Consider the following 19,630-nt stretch of genomic DNA (forward strand, 5'->3'; position numbering starts at 1 on the left):
TGGCCAAAAAAAATCTTCCTCTCAATCCAATAGCGGACAAACAACGGTTTGAACGAGCCTTAAGTTAGAGTTACACATCTCTGTAGTGTACTATGACAGACCCGTTTTAGCTGAAGCGCTAAGTAGTTAGGTTACCTTCTGCCCGGTTTCACTACGTTTGCGTTTGTTTAGTAAAGTGTTCACCACAACTGTTCGAACTTTAGGACTGTTAATGTCCGATACTAACCGACTTCTTAACATTTCCACCGGATGCATCGCCAGAACCTGGAGCTATGATCTCTGAAATTTGAAATGGCTTCGGTCTCTGCACCGTTGATCACAAGGGGGTTCTCCTGTAATCCGTTACCAGATACATAAGCTGTGTTCCTACATTATTCCGCCTAGGCCAAAAATACTTTATAAGATCATGTAAATGGACCTGTCAAAGCGATGTATGTGAAATTCTGATGACTTTCCCGCCTTGAGTTCAAGCCCACATAATTAGCAGCAATTACCACTATTCTAAATCTTTTTACTGATTGCACGTAGCTAATTCAACCTGCGTAAACATTCCTAATTTTCAACATTTCAACACCCTAGAAGCCCAATGCACTTTCGTTTTACTAGACTATGTCTAGGTGCATACTACATCACGATTAAAGGGGCTCTTGCTGCAACTCCTTATGCAGCAGCAAGATTAAGATTTTTCTTCTCAGCCAACGTCTTGTGGCCAGCATCCTCCATTGAAACAAGGAAAGTCTAGCCCAAAGATGCGAAGACGCACAAGTCGCTCTGAAAAAGGAGACCCGCCTCACAGTCAGATTCCAAACCTTCCACAGTTCAAACCCCCTTCTTGCCATTTAATTTAACCGAAACGGTAAAAATTCTCCCATTCCAGACGCGGCCCATCGGACTCGGTGGGTCTTCTGTGCTTTTATAGCCGTGCCGGCATGCGGAAACAAGATGGACTGCATGTTCCAGGAACAAGACAAACAAGAGCCATGTACAGGAAACGTTGAAGTTTCGCGTCGCAGGAGGTTCGATGCGCGATCATGCATGCAATGTTTTGATGCTTGAAGCTACATATATGAAAGCCAAATTTTGACTTCTTGTGCGGACAAGTTTGCTGAGTTACCTTTTTGAGCTACCACTTAAACTTCTATTCGCTGATAACATTGTGCAATGCTTCGCAGCCAGAGCGTATCCTATCTTTCGGAAAAGAGAAAAACCGGGCTTTTCATGTCCATTCGGAGCCGCAAGTCATCCATTAAAGATCTCAGTTCCATCATTGGCAAACCTCGGCCTTTAAGCCAGCTGGCCGACACTTTACTAGCAGATAATACCGTTTCGAAAAGGAAAAGCATGTTCGTCCCAAGCTCAGTAGCGGAAAACAAGGAAATCCCGGAACAGGCAAGGAGCCTGAAAATCCCGGCGGATTTAAAAGGAAAACGCAAACTGATGATTTTCAAAAGCAAAACTACCAATTTCTCCAGCGAAAAAACATTGACCGGCGTCAACCTGGAACCGAGCGACATCATATCTGTTGAAACCATCCCAATAGACTCGCCGCTTTCGCAAAAGACAAAAGTTGAAAGTTTGGATGCATCACCAATAGGAGCCATGGACTATTCTATATACTTGAAGGACTTTGTTGAAAAGGAGGAGGAAACATCAAAGCCAAGTAAGCTCCACCGCACGGTCAATCTCACCAACTTTAGTGACTTCAAAGATGACGCCCGTTTGCCCATGGGAAACAGGCTCAGTATGGAAGTGGAAACCAAAGAGTTGGAAGACTTGCAGCGCCAATTGAGTCGCCAAGACAACGTACGTGTTTCGATGGTGGAGAACGCCATTTTCCTTAGTTTCTTCCGCGATCAAGAAGATGCACAAGCGCAAATAGAAGGCCGCTACTGGGACAAACTAGATGCTTGTGTGTTCAAAGAGGAATACCATAGTGACGACAAGATGTACATGTACTTTTGAGGCGGGCACTTATAGTAATGTCATTAACTGGGTTTGATAGAAGCGTCAGAAAACATACTTGTAGACTAACATCATTGTAGAAGGAAGAAAACTCAAAGAATTAGTATTTGGTGAACCTATGGAGTCTCTAACTATCCCATGAAATGATTGCACCACCTGTCATCAGACGGTAATATTCTGCAGACTAATGTAGGACGCTGTGCGGTTAAGTTTAGTTGAGTTTAAAGATGCGCTGGATGCTTATATTGTCAGCACATCATAGTCATGCCACAACATTTATAGATTTTAAAGTATCCATTGCATTATGTTCATCTTTATGCGCACCTTGTAACACCCTGCCAAAATTTTGGGCTTGGCTGAAATTGCCGTGGGTGTAGTCTAATATTCCTAAATTTATCAAGGGTTTGCGGGTTAAAATCAGGACTCGAATGCTTGTTTTGGCTCTCATCAAATGTTCGGTAGTCAACTTAGCTGTAAATGATTGACTTATATGTACATGCCTCAGGTTCAGTTTCAATTTGTTTCACAGTAAGATCCCGCCTTCTACCGATGTAAACTGAACCGTACATACATCTATAAGCTAAGATACATTCCTTAAGTCTTGACTGGCACTGTTTCTATCCGGGACCGAAATCACAAAATCAACAATTTCAATAAACTTGCAAAATGTGATGATTTAGATTGTAGGAGAAATGTATGTATTAAGCTTCATGCGACGTTGTTCCTTCAGGCAAGTAGCTCCTTTGCAGGTTTTAAACATCATGAGAGGAGTTTCTACGAGACTTCTGAAATTCAAAATTACCCAGTTTTTAGGAAGTGTCTTGACCTGTTTCGGAACAAGATCGCATCTAATAATAGGTGACCTTAGACATTTGCAGGAGCTATAATCGAAATTAATTTTGTGTAATTGTAAGCATCATAGCAAGGGAGCAAAGAGCTTGTATACTTTCTTGTTTCAGACGCTTATTTTTCACGTTTTGTATTTCGTAGTCAGTATTGTCCAACTTTTCTCATTCTCTAGAGTTTGACAAAAATGAGCATTATTGCAAATAGAGACACCTGAAGTCATACACCAAAAAACCATTAACCCCCCTAAATCAGCCTAGAATTTCTCCAATACGAAAACCCAATGGTAGTCTTAGACTATATTTGAACCCAATTGACGTGTATAACATTGGCAAATCGGTTGTGGAAGCAGCACACCCGTACCCCTCACCTACACTAACGAAAAAAAAACCGCCCACTGTATTTATCTTTCTACAACAATGGCCGAAAAACCCACCACAGACGCCTCGGAGCTTCTTGCATCGTTGTCATTGCAAAAAGAAGGCCCCGCAGATGCAGAATCTGCAGTTTCGGCGGCCCCAAAGACCGAGACAGAAAAGGTCGACAAGGAAGAAAAAGCACCTGAACCAGAGACCAACTTGATCAAATCCACTTATGAAGTCCAGGTTAAATTGGCCGACTTGCAAGCGGACCCCAACTCGCCTCTTTTCTCAGTGAAATCTTTTGAGGAGCTAGGGTTGTCGCCCGAGTTGCTCAAAGGCTTGTATGCGATGAAATACAACAAGCCATCGAAGATCCAGGAGAAGGCGTTGCCTCTTTTGTTGCTGAACCCTCCCACGAATATGATTGGCCAGTCTCAATCTGGTACAGGTAAAACAGCTGCATTTTCGTTGACCTTGTTGTCTCGTGTCGACGAACTGGACAATCTGGTTCAGGCAGTCTGTTTGGCCCCAGCAAGAGAACTCGCGCGCCAAACGCTAGAGGTTATCCAGACCATGGGCCGTTTCACCAAAGTCACCAGCAAGTTGGTTGTTCCTGGCTCCTACTCTGCCGACAGCTCTTTCAATGAGCACATTTTGGTTGGTACCCCAGGAACCTTGTTGGATCTCATCAAAAGACGCCGTGTGAATTTGAGCAAGGTGCGTGTTTTCGTTTTGGATGAGGCTGACAACATGTTGGATGCACAAGGCTTGGGCGCCCAGTGTGTTCGAGTCAAAAAGGCTTTGCCACCAACTGCGCAATTGGTTTTGTTCTCCGCCACCTTCCCAACCGAAGTCCGCGAGTATGCAGAGAAGTTTGTGCCCAATGCCAACTCGTTGGAGTTGAAGCAGGAAGAATTGAATGTCGACGGAATCAAACAGCTATATATGGACTGCAACTCGGAGCAACACAAGTTCGAAGTGTTGTGTGAGTTGTACGGGCTTTTGACCATTGGTTCTTCCATCATCTTTGTGGGAACTAAGCGCACAGCAGACATGTTGTACCAGAAAATGAAGCAAGAGGGCCATACTGTTTCTGTTTTGCATGGATCTTTGGACAACGACGAAAGAGATCGTTTGATTGACGATTTCCGCGAGGGCCGGTCCAAGGTGTTAATTACCACCAACGTTTTGGCACGTGGAATTGACATTGCGTCTGTTTCCATGGTGGTGAACTATGATTTGCCAGTGGACAAGGACGGGAAGCCAGACCCATCGACGTATTTGCACAGAATAGGCAGAACTGGTCGTTTTGGCCGTGTGGGTGTTTCCATCTCGTTTGTTCACGACAAGCGTTCCTACGAGGTGTTGAAGTACATCCAGCAGTACTTTGGTGACATCGAAATGACTCGTGTGCCTACTGATGATTGGGATGAGGTGGAGAAGATTGTGAAGAAGGTAATTAAGAATTAGAAGAACCTTATTGTGTAATACGCAATTATAGTTAAAAGACTTGCACATTTTGATCTTTGTAGCGGATTGGACGGTTAAACTAGCTTGGTCTAGCAAATGTAGATGAGCATTCATGTACATTTAATAGTAGAATAATTTAGAAGAGATTGGAAGGGCCCTATAACGTATCTGGGTCTGCATTGTGGTTGCAGGAAGAAAGTAAATATAGTCTGGAATAGGTCGATCCAGTTCATTGTGTATTTGCAAAACTTGAGGTACACCTTTTCCAAATCTTCGAATCTTCTGAACTTCAAGGATCAGTTGACTTAACTTGACGAGAAAAGACCCTATCTTCGAACAGCAGTGGTAACGATAATTGTACGAGTAAATAAAAATCTTAAGAAATGTATAGAGAAAATTCATTTGAAACAATGAGGACCAAGATTATATACTGAAAATATTAGTCTCCTGAAGCCCGTACTGTTTTACACATGGTCTTAAACTTTCCCGTTTAATAGAACAGGGAAGGGTACATCAATAAGACTGACAAAACAAGAAAATAACAAACAGACATGTTACGCAAGACAAAGTCCATAGCCGTATCAATTAAAGGAGCTTGATCTACAAAGTCAGGTATGACACCAATCGAAATAAATCTATATTTATGAAATCCTACGCAATCAGAATATTCCATCGAGTGTCAAAATACATGAGCGTGGTGCAACGCCCCAGCAAAGGCTAGTAGCGGGCAATATATACAAGATCAGTGCTCAAACACCACCGATGGCTTGAAACGCCGAGGTGCTCTCCGCGCCACAGTGTCCCAATCGATGCATTCCCACACATTATCCAAGTACTGCTGTTTGCCAAACACACCGTAGTCTCCCAAGTACGCACTCATGGATGCATCCACTGCAAGCAAAGGAACCAACTTACGCTCTGAAAACAAGAGTGCTTCCTCAGCTTCCTCCACCGTTCCCAACACGTTGGTTTCAGCTCCATTTTCTGAAACCTCTTCTAGCGTCTCATTAGAAGCATCGCGACTTTGAAGGGCCTCTGCGCGGGCACGCTTCTGCTGCTTCATACGAGCCACCTGGCCCAGACGGAGAGCATCATCCACCACGCCCGCGTTGTACGTGTTCATGACCGCTAAACGACTGTACGATACATCATCGCTAGTGTTCTCAGCGTATGTGGCTTGCGCCACCAACCACGTGGCACCATCGCCCTTGATGGCATTTGCGCTGTTGAGCATGAGCGTCCGCAACTCAGCAACTGATCCGAAAGAATCGCGAATCCACTCAGCCAAAGCTTCGTCGGTTGGCTCGTTGGCAAAGCGCGTGGCGATAGATGGAGTCTTCAACAAAGCGTCCACTGATGCCTTGGAAACAACTCCATTGCTACTAGGACGCAAAGATTCCCAACAGAAGTGCATCTTGTGCAAGAGAGATGCCAGCTCGTATACTCCATTCAATCCAGGCTTGGCGAATGTAAGGGTAATCAACTCGCTCAAATCAGCTGGTGGATTGCGCACTTTGTTTTCCTCAAGCTGAGAGTTCAAACGATCGACCACAGCTTGTCCACGGGTAAACCACAAATCGTTAACGCTCTTAGCCGAGTAAAGGCCAGAAAACTCAGAACTGGTAGCACGGAGACTATCTAAGAGAGGGACCGCGGGAAGCACATAAGATACAAATCGCTGAGTGCTAGGAGTTTTCACTGGACGGAGCCGGGCAGCAGACGACGAAAACATGGGTGAAGAGGAAATTGATCCAACGCATTTTCATTTTCTCGCGTGGTGCGCGCACACACTGCGCGCGCACTAAGTGCACGACCAAAGCTCGAAAGCGCGCTCCAAATACACATATATTGGCCAGACCCTTTCCGGCCAAGTTATCTATAGTACAATGTGGCGCCCTTAGCGGCGACCCACTTTCAAACTCTTGACTCTGCGCAACAAGGAGTTACTGCTCTCCTCTTCGTACGAGGGGGAGCGTGCATACTCGCTGTAGTTATCGTTAGACATACGGCGTGCTGGCTGGTCGCTCAGACTATTCTTGCGCAATCTCTGAACCAACGATTTTTTCCGTCCTAGTCCGCTACTATTGAAAGTTTCATCCGTCTTGGGTGCCGGCGCGCCATCAAGGAATGTAGACGAACCTAAACCTGCAGTCGTCAGGCCATGAATTGGAGCCGCCTTTTGGTTCGCATCAAACGCAACGACAGATGGGTTCAAGCGAGGGGTATACATTGTACTTTGTGGATCGTCAGACCCACGGTTTGATTTTGGAAGAGGCACTGGGGCCGGTTGTGGCTGTGACTTGATGCCAACAATTTCGTTGCGGTCTTCTGTGTAGTTTCCAAAGGCCAAATCCATGCGGTCATCGTTGTTAATGCCTGGTCCAGCGGCCTTAATGGAACTGTTAGGTCCATCAGCTGGAAATGCCAACACAGGGGCATTTTTATCGTTTTTGTTTCTGTGGGGTGTACAAGCGTCAAATGGACCATCGTGGTGGAAGCGGCCACCAAAGAATGCGCTCACATCCAACTTATCGATGGTGTCCAAATTACCAGGCTTGTGAGGTTCAATTTTTTTCTTCGACGATTTATGCTTCGACGATGACTTGCCTGACCTATGGTGACGGCTGCTTTCGCCATGTCGACGTCTATGGCTTGCTTCGCTGTGCGAGCGGTGGGGAACAGAGGAAGACAGTTTTTCTCTGGGATAATCTTTTGCTGCAGCCTCAGCGCCGGCAACTTCTTCATACGAGGGAGGAGGGGCCGGTTTTTTATCGCGAGGAGGTTGAGGCGGAGCGACCTTGTGGTGCGAAGCAGAAGGGGGAGGAGGAGGAGGGTCTCTATGATGTTTATACTCGCCACTCATAGCAGAAGCAAATGGGTTGTTTGAGGACATTTTTCTGGCAAGGTTAGTAAAAGATATAAGTTGCGGCGTAAACAAAAAGCGGGCGGAGGACTAGATGTACGAAGAGCAATATCAAGAGGGATAAGAGGCAACATTGGAAAGGCACTGCATAGAGTCCGGCATACAAGGAGGATCGCGCGGCGCGGCATGGCCCCAGCTCCATGCGACAGGCCCGGCCCATAAGGTACTGATACGGGGGGCGAGACAACATAAAGTGGGGAGAAAGTAGACGGTGTGCGCACACGTGACCCTCAAAACGATATTAGAGCTCGTGCCGATTCGGATGATGGTCACAAATAGCCGCGACTAGCCCAGCCACCATGATGCAAATAGGGGAAGGACGGGGTGATGGCCAGCAGTAAACGAGGCTGCGAAAACGCGAGGCTCCCGAAAACGGAAAACCGTGACACGAGAAAATTGCGAAGGAACGGAAAATCTTGGGCCAGGGCTGCAAAACAAAAGTGGCCGGTAGGGTTTCAACAAGTGAAGTAGGTGGGAAAGTCAACCATATCTTCATCTGGCGGCATCCTGATTCCAAATGCAATATCTGTCGCAACTGCAAAACCTGTCACGCATACGCGACCCATTTAGTCTCTTTTTTTCATTTGTAGCCACATGTTATGTCAAAGGACAATAGGAGAAGCACATCAGAACTTCAAAGATCAAGCGAAAAACGAGTCAAAAACCAAAGCACCAAACAAAGGGGCAAGCCGTATCAAAGAAGAGCTCCAGCGGCCAAACAATAAGGAAATGACACAATCAGGAATCAGCCATGGACAATCGAAATCAAATTAGCCGCTCAAAGCGTTTACGCTATCAAAAGAAAAATTGCAATATACATACCTTCCATAGTTGACGTTGCTGTCGCTGCCAGTACGGGACTGGGCCGGGAACAGTGGTCTTATGGGGATTTCGTCTTCATCTGACAGCTCAATCAATTCTTTGTTTTTATTGACCCACTCTTCGAACGCTGATCCGGACAGATGGACGGAAGAGGAGGATCTGTTGAGGGAAAACGAGGGATTTGGGCCCGCAAGATCTTGCCGGAATGGGTTATTGGACGAGATCCGACGACTCAGGTTGTCTGTAGAGGATTGGCGAGACATGAGGAAGAAAGTAACGCGTTTGGCTGAGCTTGATGGATTTGAAAATGGTGGATAAGTCTGGGCTGTGCACTACCGTACTGCAGACGGAACAGGTACCTTGCTTGTGGCTGGAGAGGATGTGAATGGAGAGAAAAGAGCAGAAACGAAAAGGGAAGACGGACTTGGGCGGATGCCTGGCTAAACAAGCTTTTGAAAGCCAATACGCGGGGAAATTCCAAAGAGGAAAAAATGGCCAAGCAAGTTGGGAATCACCGAGAGGTTAATTAAGAGAAACCCGCATGCGGAAGCAAAAACCGCGAACCGCATAAGCGCGCTTCCATGAGACGCACGGTTAGAAGAATTACTCCAAAAGAGGAAGATTAACGGAGACCCGGGCAAATATTGAAGTGGATGATAGTTGCCAATCAGCTGGAAAAGGGAAGTTGGAAATGATGTCATGGAAGTGGAATCCACGTCAAATTGCCGTCAGTTCACGTGGCTTATTGCAATTAGTTGAAGCAGAAGGGGAATTCCGCTCCACACAGCTGCACATACACTGATAAAGGTGCATTATCTAAAGTTTATTTGAAACCTGCCATTCTTGATTCATGGCACAGGCTTTGCTCAACATACGCGAGAAACTTTCTCATCACATCTTAGTTGCTCCTATCGTAACCAAGTGAACAAAGACAAACTATTGGATTGATTCTTGCTATCTATATTGTGCACACATTACTAATAGGCTTCGACTAATCCAGGCCCAAGTTCGACTGGGTCCAAGTGACGGCTGCAGAAATGCAAGTAGCGAACGTGGTTTAACATGTTTGACGGCTCACAAGAGGCTGTTCTTAAAGACAAAACTAGCCTCAACATCCTCGCAGCCTCCCGGTACAGTAATTTGATGCACTGTATCTATTCATATTACAATCAGGTTAACGCAACGAGGTCCAAAAAAAAGCATCGGTTTCAGGTGTCTATCGGGAAGATCATGATGGACAGGGCCGCGGACAGGTCTAAATTGCCACTTGAAGCATTTTCATTACATGGCGCACGAAGCGCCGTTGTTCAAGTGTTAAAAAGTGCTCCATGTCCAGTCGGAAGGAACCTGCCCCACCAGCGCCCGCCGTTCGGGCTGAGTTTCGCGCACCGCCGGCGGCGCGCGCTCGCACAAGTACGGGTTATCCACAAACACATAGGGCGCAGAAATGTGCTCGCCCGCGCGGTGGTTCAAGGCGTGCACGAGCCTCTGGTAGTTGGCGCCGCACGTTTTGCACACTTTGCACGCGCGGAAGCGCGGCCCGCCCATTCCGCCCCACTGGGCGCGGTTGCGCAATATCGGCACCACGAGCCGCGCCCGCGCGTCCATCATCACGCGCGCCTCGTCGTCGAGCGAATACAGCCCCGACGCGCCCAGCGACCCGCTGTCGGTGCGCGCGCGCGCCTCGGGCTCCACATAGTACACTTCCGCACTGGCAAACAAGCAGTCCAGACACACTAGCTGGCCGCAAAAACGGCAGTGGTGGCGGCGGCGGCTCGGGCGGAACGCGCTGAAGCCGCCAAAACATCGCATACAGTGGTTGCTGGCGCGGTTGGGCATCCAGTGCGACCGCGTAGGCTCGGCGCACATGCCGCTGTCGCCCGCGCTCTCGGCCGTGTTTTGGGGCACCTCGATCGCGCCAAGTTCGGGCAGCGCCAGCGCCAGCCCGTCCGGGGTCTCGATGGGCCGCAAAACGGCCGGGGTGCACAAGGGTTTCTTAAGCCCGTACACCAGCTGGAGCGTACTGCTGCTGCTGTCTCCGCTTCCGGTGGCGCTTGTGTTTGCGCTTGCGTCGATTCCTGCCTTCTTTTCGTTTTCGCTTGTGGTGGTGTTTGTTTGAAGGTTGGCGAGCGCGCGCATCAATTTTTGGTGGTCGGTGGGCAGCGGCAGCGCTTTTTCCAGGTCGCGGCGCGGGCCCATATCGAGCGCGGCCGGAAGATAGACGGCGCCCGAGACGCCCGAGTCGTTCAGCGAAATGGAAAAACGCGCGCCATCGGAAAACTGGGTCTCGTTCCCTTCAGACTTCTCCCGTTGCTTTGTCTGCACAGACGTAAACAGCGATTCCCGCCCAAACAGCGGCGCAGGGCCAAACAGTGGCGCACGCCCAAACAGCGGCGCGCGCCCAAACAGCGGCGCGCGCCCAAACTCTTGTGGCTTGTGCGTGTAGTGCGACGCTACCGACATTCGGGGCGCGCGGATCTGCTCGTCATAGTCGGTCGTGTTGAGGCTCGGCTTGTCGAGGTCACGGCACTCTTTTTCGGGCGACGCCTTGAGCATCAGCGAAAGAGGCGGGTGTGTGATGGGTTTTTTCGAAAATGAAAACGGCGGCAACTCAGGCTCGCGCGTACTTGTTTCAGACTGGCTCATCTGTATGTTTTGTGTCGTGGGGATGCAATATGCTGGTCATGAAATGCTGGGCTGACTAGTGGTCAAACGTTAGTCAGTGTATCTGCAATTTTTTTCGGAAAGTTATCTGGTGTTGCCGATGAAACAGTTGTCGTCTGTTAGCTTCACTGGGGTCTTGGGGTTGCAAGTTCTGCTTCTGCTTTCTTGCTTTCTTGCTTTCTTCTGCTTTGATTGATTCGCTTCTTTTCTTTGCTTCTTCTTTGTCTCTTTGTCACGTCTGAAGTATCTATACCGCTCGCTTCTGCCTGCGTCGCTCTATTTTTCAATCTATCTCGCCTGTTACTTTGGCTGTTGATGCTTTGATATTTTCTGGAAAGCGGATGCTTATAAGGATCAGAAAGATGCAGGTGAGAGATAAGAGAGCGCGGCGCTCATAACCTGCCTTCGACATTGTGAGCGTCCCCCTTCTTCCGCTGAAGCTTTAAACGCCCCCTGTGCTTATCTTTCTTGTCATTTTAGCCTCCGCTGCCTACTCTGTCACTCTGCTGTTGGAAAACTGCTCTACAAAACCTCCGGAGAAACCAGGTCCTGCACACAAGATATTTATCGAATGTTCGCCAATTGTTCATTTTGGCCCGCCTCTGACTCGTCGCCCTGCAAATACTAGACTAAAGTTGCAATTCCCGCCGCTAACGGCAATTTGCCGACAGAATCATGGTGTCTGGGTTTTTCCCCAACCTCCGGTCCGGCCGATGCCTACTCCGACACTTTCCTTTGCCACAAGCAGAATCTGTCATCGCAGTACTTGTGGCTGGTGCTTCGGATAAAGTAACGTGAACGGCGATTGGTCAATGGTGGGGTCACGTGGCAAAGCCCGAAACCAACCGCCGGCTCTAGGCTACACAATGCTAGCAAAGTTTACATTAAATATTTAGTCCTTCAACACAACGTACAAGGCGTGCAAAATGGCTGGGAACCAAACGAAAATACAGCACACAATGTTGATCCAGAAAGTGGTGGAAACTCCGCATTTCATGAAAACAGCCAAAGGAGGCAAGAGGATAGCTGGGGTGGTTAGTATGGCGCAATGGACACGGCGGATTATGTGTACATACCCAAACAAATGGCAACGATCTTTTCACTGTCCATACTCGATGTTTGTGATGGTGAGACAAAAAGTGGGAGAAGGGCTTGTTTTTATCTGGGCACACCAGCCGTACTGCACAGTGGCCCCCAATTACGCTGTGCCCCCATCCAAAATGGGCCGAACGGCCCTGAAGATCGTGACCGCACGTAGTGTATAGAAGCTACGTGATCCCAACTGGTCTTATGCCAGTATCCTGTTTGTTCCGGTTTTGTATCTGGCCTCGGATAAACTGGCACCGTCTCTTCCTATTTGTTGTTACTTACTCCAGCTGTATTTGCTTGACAGCTGTTGTTTTGTGCCCTTGGCATGTTGTCATACGGTATATAGCCTGGCATTGCCAGTATTAGTTTTTGCGCGTTTTCTCTTTCCGTTCATGCAATGGAATCGTCAATGGAACCGTCAATGGAACCGTCAATGGAACCAATTGAATAGCCGTGCATTGGATCTACTCTTCTGAAGATTTTTCTGGTTAGGATAACGGAAGTCCTCTCTTTAATTTCAGATTCTTTTCCCGAAATTTTTTTTGGCAGGACTGGAAATGCACACATTATTAAAAGTTATATGCATCGAAGGAACGGCTACAGTTATCTCCGCAGGATGTCCAGTTTTTCAAAAGCACAAAAATGATCTTCGGTGAATTTTCATTCTTTTCTTCCATTTCCAATTTTGGATTTCTCTTGCGTCTTTCTCCTTTTGAACTTTTGCTGACTATTTGATGTCTATTTTTGGTCCATTGTTCGGTTATACTTGATTGCGACGACGCAAAGACATTTTTGTACATTTTCTTTTCGATGTCGTGTTGATTCTTTCTTCGATGCTGATGGATATTATTTCCAATCATGTTTCAGGATTATCACGATTTCTCTGATGTCGTAGAATAGATATAGGCGACTGATGAGAGAGATTATTCAGAAACTACAACTTCAATATGCAAAAGGACCCTTGCCTTGACTCGTATAAGTACAGATGTCAATTGTTAGGAAGTGGAAAAACAGACAAAATAAATAGAAAACATGATCTTACTGCTAGCACTATTAAGGCTTTACATCCAAGCTTTCGCATTACTTCAAGAGTTATAAGTTTAAAGATTGAACAATATGAAATCACTACATACAGCTTTCTCACCCCGAAAGCTTCTTTTGTGCCTCGTGCCCTCTTTCGTGTCTTTCACGGGCATCCAAATTTGGACGGTTCAAGAACCCCTCCAACTCGTGTGAATATGGAGCCTTGGTCTTTCTTGCATCGTTATGCGACTTCACCACCCGGAAGTAATTCTCGTACCAATTGCCATCATGCGTACCAATAGCCGAATTCAAAAGGGTGTCTGGAATCTGGAAAGAGTCCGTGAGAGAAATTGCTTGCTGGCGAACTTCCAAACACAGTTGGGGAATCAACTTTGATGTGACAATCAAACTAGCTTCTCCACTCATGATTCCATGAGCAATAAATTCACGAGCATAAGTTTCCACGATACTTGTAAGAGCGTACAAGCGAGCAACTTTCTCAAGAGGTTCTTGAAGATCAGGCGTTTTCTTGCGATCTAAAACTTGAACCAATGTGTGCAACAAATATTGATGGCAGCGCAAACGAGAAAGAAGCACTCTTTCGAAGGACACCAGGTCCCAACCATCTTTGCTTTCAAGAGCTGAAGCGGCAACACGAACAATTAATGCTTCAAGTGCAGTAAGCACCGTTTTGGGCGCAAAGTCCGACTCGAGGTATGATCCAGTCAAGTATGAAGAAGCGTTGTCAAGAAAGGACAATGTATCCGAGTTGAAAAGACCAGGACTCAGAGAAGAAACAGCACGCAGATTGGTTTTTGACACTCCAAGTTGATGTTCGGAGACATTGCCGTTTTCAATGGATGAAGTCTTGCCTTGGCCAGACACCTTGTTGTGAGAAATACCTGATTTCTTTGTCAAAACGTCAGCTACTTTTTTCATCACCGAACGGCCAGCAGACATTCCCAATACAGAATTATCGCCTTCCCATGTGCACTGAACAGCCCAGTCGGCATAAGCCTGTCCAAATCCAGAGTACGCAGAATATCCCAGACCGCCACATGCCTGTCTGGTTTCCGAAAGACAGCGTTCAGCGAGCCATGTGAGAGTTGACTTTAACGCAGCAGAGTCCACAAAAAGCGCTTTGGTGTCACCCAAAGACCGTTTTATTCCATTCTGGTCGTCCTTGTTCACCGCCTCTTCCAAAGAGGAGACCACAAATTTGTGTTGCCGTTCTAAACGATCAGTTCCAAGAGCTGCAGCGTACGTCAAAGCCAAATAAGGCATCAACCGCCGCTGGTGCAATGGGTAATCAAGCAACTGTGTTTCGAGGTCGCCTGAATCTTTTTTCTTCTCTTCCTTCTTGAACTGGCGACGCCCAACTGCATATCTTACAGCTATGGTAACAAACCTGGCACAGATACGGTAAGAGTCTGCGGCCATCCCAACTCTGCCTTCCAAAAGAGAAATGTAGCTCAATTGCTCGAGTGGAGGCATCTTGACAGTGCCATCTCTCTCGACACGGCAAAACTTCTGTAACATAAAGAAGCGAGGAATTCGAACCCCAGAGAACTGGATCCAGCCATTGTCGACTCCCTCACGGCCCATTTTCGATCCAATATCGCCGATGGAGACGCCCGGCATCAAGTTGTGTTGAGAGTCTCTCAAAGGCACCACAAACGTCTTCACTCCATAGTCTTTTCCGTGGACTATCAACCGGGCATATACACTAGAATGAGTGGCCGAATGAGCCGCTCCTCCAATCCACCACTTCGTGGCTCCAATATGAGGGGTGTTTATCACAAACTCATCGGTTTTCTCGTCAAATGTGGCAGTGGTTTCAACCCCAGCAGCATTGGATCCATGGGCCAACTCAGTCATGCCAAAACAGCCCCACACTTGCTTCATATGGCGAGCCTCTTTTTCCACACACCAATACTTGTATTGGGCCGCAGTTCCGTTGCCTTTGATGCAATTGACAAAAAGCCCCAAGTTCACAGCAATACGGATCCCCAACGATGGATCATAGGCGGTCACAAGTCCCAAACGCCGCCAGAAATCCTCCGGAGACTCTTTCTCCACATACTGAGCCATTCTGGCTATGCGCCGTGTGGTTTGCAAGCGGTTTTCGTCGCGAGACATCTCGTAGTCGTAAAAGGATGGTGCTAGCACGGGGTCTCTTTCCAACAGCTGGTAGAGGCCCAAAATCTGCTGGGCTTTTTCTGGAGTGCCTTCTAAGATCTGGTGCATTTCTGCTGGATCAAAGGCCGCCCTAGCTCTTTCTTGCGCCATCGAAGCCGCGGGTTCAGGTGCTGGCAAGTTGCTTACAAAAGTAGCGGCAACCATGATGTATTCTTTTCAGTCTTGGATATTTTCTTTCCTTGGTGGAAGTGCAATGGTATTTTCATTTCTCTGTTCATGGTGACAAGGCTTTATATGCGATGCGCATCTTTTTGTGGGGTAAACTTCTCCTCTCGAATACACAGTCTTCCCCGGAAAAAGAGTCAAGAAGGAGGGGAGTGGGATATCGGATAACGGAAGACTTACACTGAAGAGGAAAGTCTCCTGATTGTGATATAACTCGATATAACTTTAAGCCTTTGATTTGTGGGGAGGTGTCTATAGATGTGCAATATGCGGGAACAAAGAGATGCCATTGATGTTAGATTGCACATGTAACGTGAATTTTTTTTTTTTTTTTTACGCTTGACCTTGAATTTCCACAATAAAATCATTCTTCTTCAGACTCGTTATTCAAAGAGAAGAAAAAAGGGTGAAAGCATACAATACAACCCGCAGGCCAAAAGCAGTGCCATCATGGGACAAGATTGTAGTGACTCCAGTGTTCCAAGATACCATGCTGGAATTATTTTTCCTGTAAAATACATCGACTACGTGACAATTTTCACTTACATCCAAGTGCATTCAGAAAATCATTTTTGTACATATCATTTAGACAAGATTGCCGCCACTTCGGCACCCTTTTCATACCTCTCACGAGCATCCAAAGGACCCCGGTTCAACGCAGCCTCAAATTCAGCACTGTATGGGGCCTTGTGGTTTTCTGGAGGGTTCAAGGTCTTGACTGTGTTATAGTAGTTTTCGTAAACATCACCATCGTACTTTCCAAGAGACGAGTTGAGCATCAGGTCAGAAAACTGGAAAGCATCAGTGTAAGCGACAACGTTCTTTCTTACCTCCGCACACAAGGCTGGAAGAGTAACGTTTGTGATTTCGCGAGCAACCAGGCCCGGAATCACGTTGTATGTCAAAAAGTCACCTGCAAACTTCTCAATCACATTCGAGGCACAGTACAACTTGCCAATAAGCTCGAGGTAAGGGTTCAATTCCTTGTACTCGTTGCTCTGAAGTCTTCTGTGGAACTCCTCAAGGAAATAGTGATGCGCCTTCAATTTCGCAATGGCCAAACTTGGAGCACCAACAGAATCAAAGTTGCCTCCATTGTCGGCCACAACTTTGGCTCCTTGAATACCAATACGTGTGATCAACACTTCGATAGCACGCAACACGTTCGAGAAATCAAGCAAGTCAGAAGTGTTGGAAAAGACAATTTCATCGTTGTCGTACTTGGCAGCGTTGTTCAAGAAGGAGAGCGAGCCCTTTTCCTTGGCGCCCTTCTCCAAGACTGCAACAACAGCCTTGATGACAGGCTTACCCACAGACATGGCCAAAACAGAATTGTCTCCTTCCCATGTACATTGCACCACCCAGTCGTTGTAAGACTTGCCAAAGCCAGAGTAAGAGGAGTAGCCGTGGCCACCACAGCTCTGGCGACATTGGTCGATGCACTCAGCAGTCAACCAGGTACCAGTGGACTTCAATGCAGCAGAGTCGAGGAAAAGAGACTTCATGGCGTCAATGGAGGCGAAAATGCGTTTCATGTCGTTGGTCTCGACCGCCTTGTCCAAAGTATCCAACACCTCATTGAATGTGTGCTCCAACTTCCACGAGCCAGCACTAAACACAATTGCTTGAGCCAAGAATGGGAACAAGCGCCGTTGATGCAATGGGTAATTGATTAATTGTGTTTCAGATCCGTCCGCCTGAGACTTGGACTTGAATTGACGACGGCAGACCGCGTACCGGAGGGCAACTGTCACAGCCTTGGCACTCCAGCGGTATGAGTCCATCACCATCAGAACACGGCCACCCAACAACGCAGAGTATGACAATTGCTCGAGCGGAGGTAATGTGACATCTCCGTCAGCAGTGACCTTGCAAAACTTTTGCAACATGAAAAAACGGGGAATGCGGACGCTGGAAAATTGGATCCAGCCGTTGTCAATGCCGTCACGGCCCATCTTGGCACCAATGTCTCCAACAGCCACGCCAGGCATCAAATTGTGGTTGGCATCACGCAAAGGAACCACAAATGTCTTGACACCATAGTCTTCGCCCTTTACAATCAAACGGGCGTAAACACTACAGTGAGTGGCGGAGTGGGCGGCACCTCCAATCCACCATTTTGTGGCGCCAATGTGAGGAGTGTTGATGATGAACTCATCAGTTTTCTCGTCAAAGGTGGCGGTAGTTTCCAAACCAGCCACGTTCGAGCCGTGGGCCAACTCTGTCATACCGAAACAGCCGTAAATGCCCCGCACGTAGCCTGTTTCCTTTTGTTTATACCAGTAGTCGTACTGGTCCTTGGTACCATTGCCGCGGACGCAGCCAATGAACAAACCCAAGTTGACACCGAGACGTGTTCCCACCTGTGGGTCAAACACACTCATGATGGAGGCACGGAGGCCCTGGAAAGTAGGGTCGTTTTGTGTTTCGGCGTACTGGGCCAAACGGGCAATGCGGCGGGCGGTAACCACACGCTGCTGCTCCTTGGTCAACTCGTACTGTTTGGCGCCGGGGTTCATGATCGGGTCTCTTTCCAACTGCTGCACAAACTCCTTGATGGTGGCGGAAGTTTCCTTGGAGGTTTCCAAAAAGTAGTTCATGGTGGCGGGATCGAATTTGCTCTGGGCACGTTCAGCGGCAAGAAGGGCCCGAGGGTTTGGAGGAGCGGCCGAGTCGACGGAATTGGAAACCACACTCATAGTTAAGAAGATGAAGAAATGTGTGGGTAAGAATGGAGGAACAAGAAAAAACCGTTCTCTTGTGTGGGGCACTGATGGTTTATATGCGCGCGAAAATGTGGAGAAGACAGATGATCCGAGGGACGAAATGGCCCCGCGGTATGTGCATGTGCGGGCCGAGAAACGAAGACAAGAGCTCAAGATAAGACGAGACACAGAGTTCCGAGGCCGAGTTGTGGGGCTGAGCCGTGTAAGTTTGGGCGGGTATGTGGAGTTTTGGTGGTGCGGTTGACTTGACCGTCTATAACGGAGACTTTGCCGAAGGCGAAGACGACCAAGTGATTAGCCACTTATTTATTCGTTCGAATGTTATGTTCCAGTGATGATGCAAAAACGATAGATGGAGTAGCCTGACGATGAGGTGAGAGTAGTAGCAGTTTTAGTGATAGTAGGAGCAGTTTTAGTGACAGTGTGAGGACTTTTAATGACAGTGGGAGCAGTGACAGTAGGAGCAGTTTTAGTGGTCGAGTAGAATAGTCCATATGTATTTGCAGAATGGTATTTACAAATGGGAAGCAGAGTATTTAACGAGATGACGGCAAATTGAACCAGAAACATGAAGAGCGTTGTTTATCCGGAAAGTAAGGTGCGATGCCAAAATATTCCTAGTGCCTGATCGCAAGCCATACCATGACAAGTCATTAGAAGGTATTTTCGTCACTGAGTTCGTCTTGTAACTGTCATTTGATGTTAAGGTCAATCTAGTGTCTTGGCCGTCACTAGCTTCCTTGTATCTTTGTTTCGTCATCTTTTGCTCGTCTATGATCTCGATCTCTTCTGTCCAAAGTTTGCCTAGCGAAGAACAATCAAGCCCTTTTTCTCCATCGCTTCATCTCCCGTAATACATACTTTACTACAGTAGTTTGATCGCATCTTGCATTTGATATTTCCAGAGGGATGTGCTTACAACTGAGGCACCAAGAAGTCCATCAAAGGAGATTGGATGAACGCAACACCGGCAGCAAAAAGTCCAACTTGGACGGCAACGGCGAAAGCCGGGGTCTTTGTGATTTGCTCGAGTGTGGTTGGTTGTTGTTTAGGAGCCATGATAATGGGAGTTTACTTCGACTTGGAAAAAACTTGCCGAGGAAGTCTGCCTCTGCACACCGGAATGTGCGGTCACGTGCCGCCACCACCTTGCTTTGACTTTCTTCACCCCACCCCCGCTTCAATTTGGGACGTGTTGTCATTGTTTGGCTTGTAGTGGTCTGATCTGTAGTTAATCGCCCCGCTGAAATGGCCTGACTTGTGTTTAGGTGGGAAACCTCTCGTTTGCATCCGCACATGCCTTTTCGGCTGGTTTGGCACCGTATGGCGCAATACCGCCATTTTTCGAGAATCAAAGACAGTTGCAAACCAAATTCAGC

The 19,630-nt window shown here is 47.5% G+C and overlaps 7 protein-coding genes across 7 annotated transcripts; 2 read left to right on the plus strand and 5 right to left on the minus strand. All coding sequences in view use genetic code 12, as the record gives it.

Annotated features, from left to right (window-relative positions):
- Positions 1-1,161: 1,161 nt before the first annotated feature.
- On the plus strand, positions 1,162-1,962 carry FOB63_000644 (uncharacterized protein; the record flags this gene model as incomplete). The annotated part of the gene is made up of 1 exon (XM_002619483.2): positions 1,162-1,962. One exon carries the CDS (start codon positions 1,162-1,164, stop codon positions 1,960-1,962), a length of 801 nt encoding a protein of 266 aa, XP_002619529.2.
- A 1,265-nt stretch (positions 1,963-3,227) lies between these two features.
- DBP5 (ATP-dependent RNA helicase) lies at positions 3,228-4,640 on the plus strand (the record flags this gene model as incomplete). Its single annotated transcript, XM_002619484.2, has 1 exon — positions 3,228-4,640. The coding sequence occupies one exon, from the start codon at positions 3,228-3,230 to the stop codon at positions 4,638-4,640; it is 1,413 nt and encodes a 470-aa protein (XP_002619530.2).
- A 742-nt stretch (positions 4,641-5,382) lies between these two features.
- On the minus strand, positions 5,383-6,372 carry FOB63_000646 (mitochondrial 37S ribosomal protein mS43; the record flags this gene model as incomplete). The annotated part of the gene is made up of 1 exon (XM_002619485.2): positions 5,383-6,372. The coding sequence occupies one exon, from the start codon at positions 6,370-6,372 to the stop codon at positions 5,383-5,385; it is 990 nt and encodes a 329-aa protein (XP_002619531.1).
- Positions 6,373-6,537: 165 nt separating this feature from the next.
- Positions 6,538-8,648, minus strand: FOB63_000647 (uncharacterized protein; the record flags this gene model as incomplete). The annotated part of the gene is made up of 2 exons (XM_002619486.2): positions 6,538-7,537; positions 8,386-8,648. The coding sequence occupies 2 exons, from the start codon at positions 8,646-8,648 to the stop codon at positions 6,538-6,540; spliced, it is 1,263 nt and encodes a 420-aa protein (XP_002619532.2).
- Positions 8,649-9,699: 1,051 nt separating this feature from the next.
- FOB63_000648 (uncharacterized protein) lies at positions 9,700-11,031 on the minus strand (the record flags this gene model as incomplete). The annotated part of the gene is made up of 1 exon (XM_002619489.2): positions 9,700-11,031. The coding sequence occupies one exon, from the start codon at positions 11,029-11,031 to the stop codon at positions 9,700-9,702; it is 1,332 nt and encodes a 443-aa protein (XP_002619535.2).
- Positions 11,032-13,278: 2,247 nt separating this feature from the next.
- On the minus strand, positions 13,279-15,504 carry FOB63_000649 (Acyl-CoA oxidase family protein; the record flags this gene model as incomplete). The annotated part of the gene is made up of 1 exon (XM_002619491.2): positions 13,279-15,504. One exon carries the CDS (start codon positions 15,502-15,504, stop codon positions 13,279-13,281), a length of 2,226 nt encoding a protein of 741 aa, XP_002619537.2.
- Positions 15,505-16,106: 602 nt separating this feature from the next.
- FOB63_000650 (Acyl-CoA oxidase family protein) lies at positions 16,107-18,224 on the minus strand (the record flags this gene model as incomplete). Its single annotated transcript, XM_002619492.2, has 1 exon — positions 16,107-18,224. One exon carries the CDS (start codon positions 18,222-18,224, stop codon positions 16,107-16,109), a length of 2,118 nt encoding a protein of 705 aa, XP_002619538.2.
- Positions 18,225-19,630: the final 1,406 nt, after the last annotated feature.

The sequence above is a fragment of the Clavispora lusitaniae genome (assembly GCF_014636115.1).
Source record: "Clavispora lusitaniae strain FDAARGOS_655 chromosome Unknown tig00000003_pilon, whole genome shotgun sequence".
Lineage (NCBI taxonomy): Eukaryota > Fungi > Ascomycota > Pichiomycetes > Serinales > Metschnikowiaceae > Clavispora > Clavispora lusitaniae.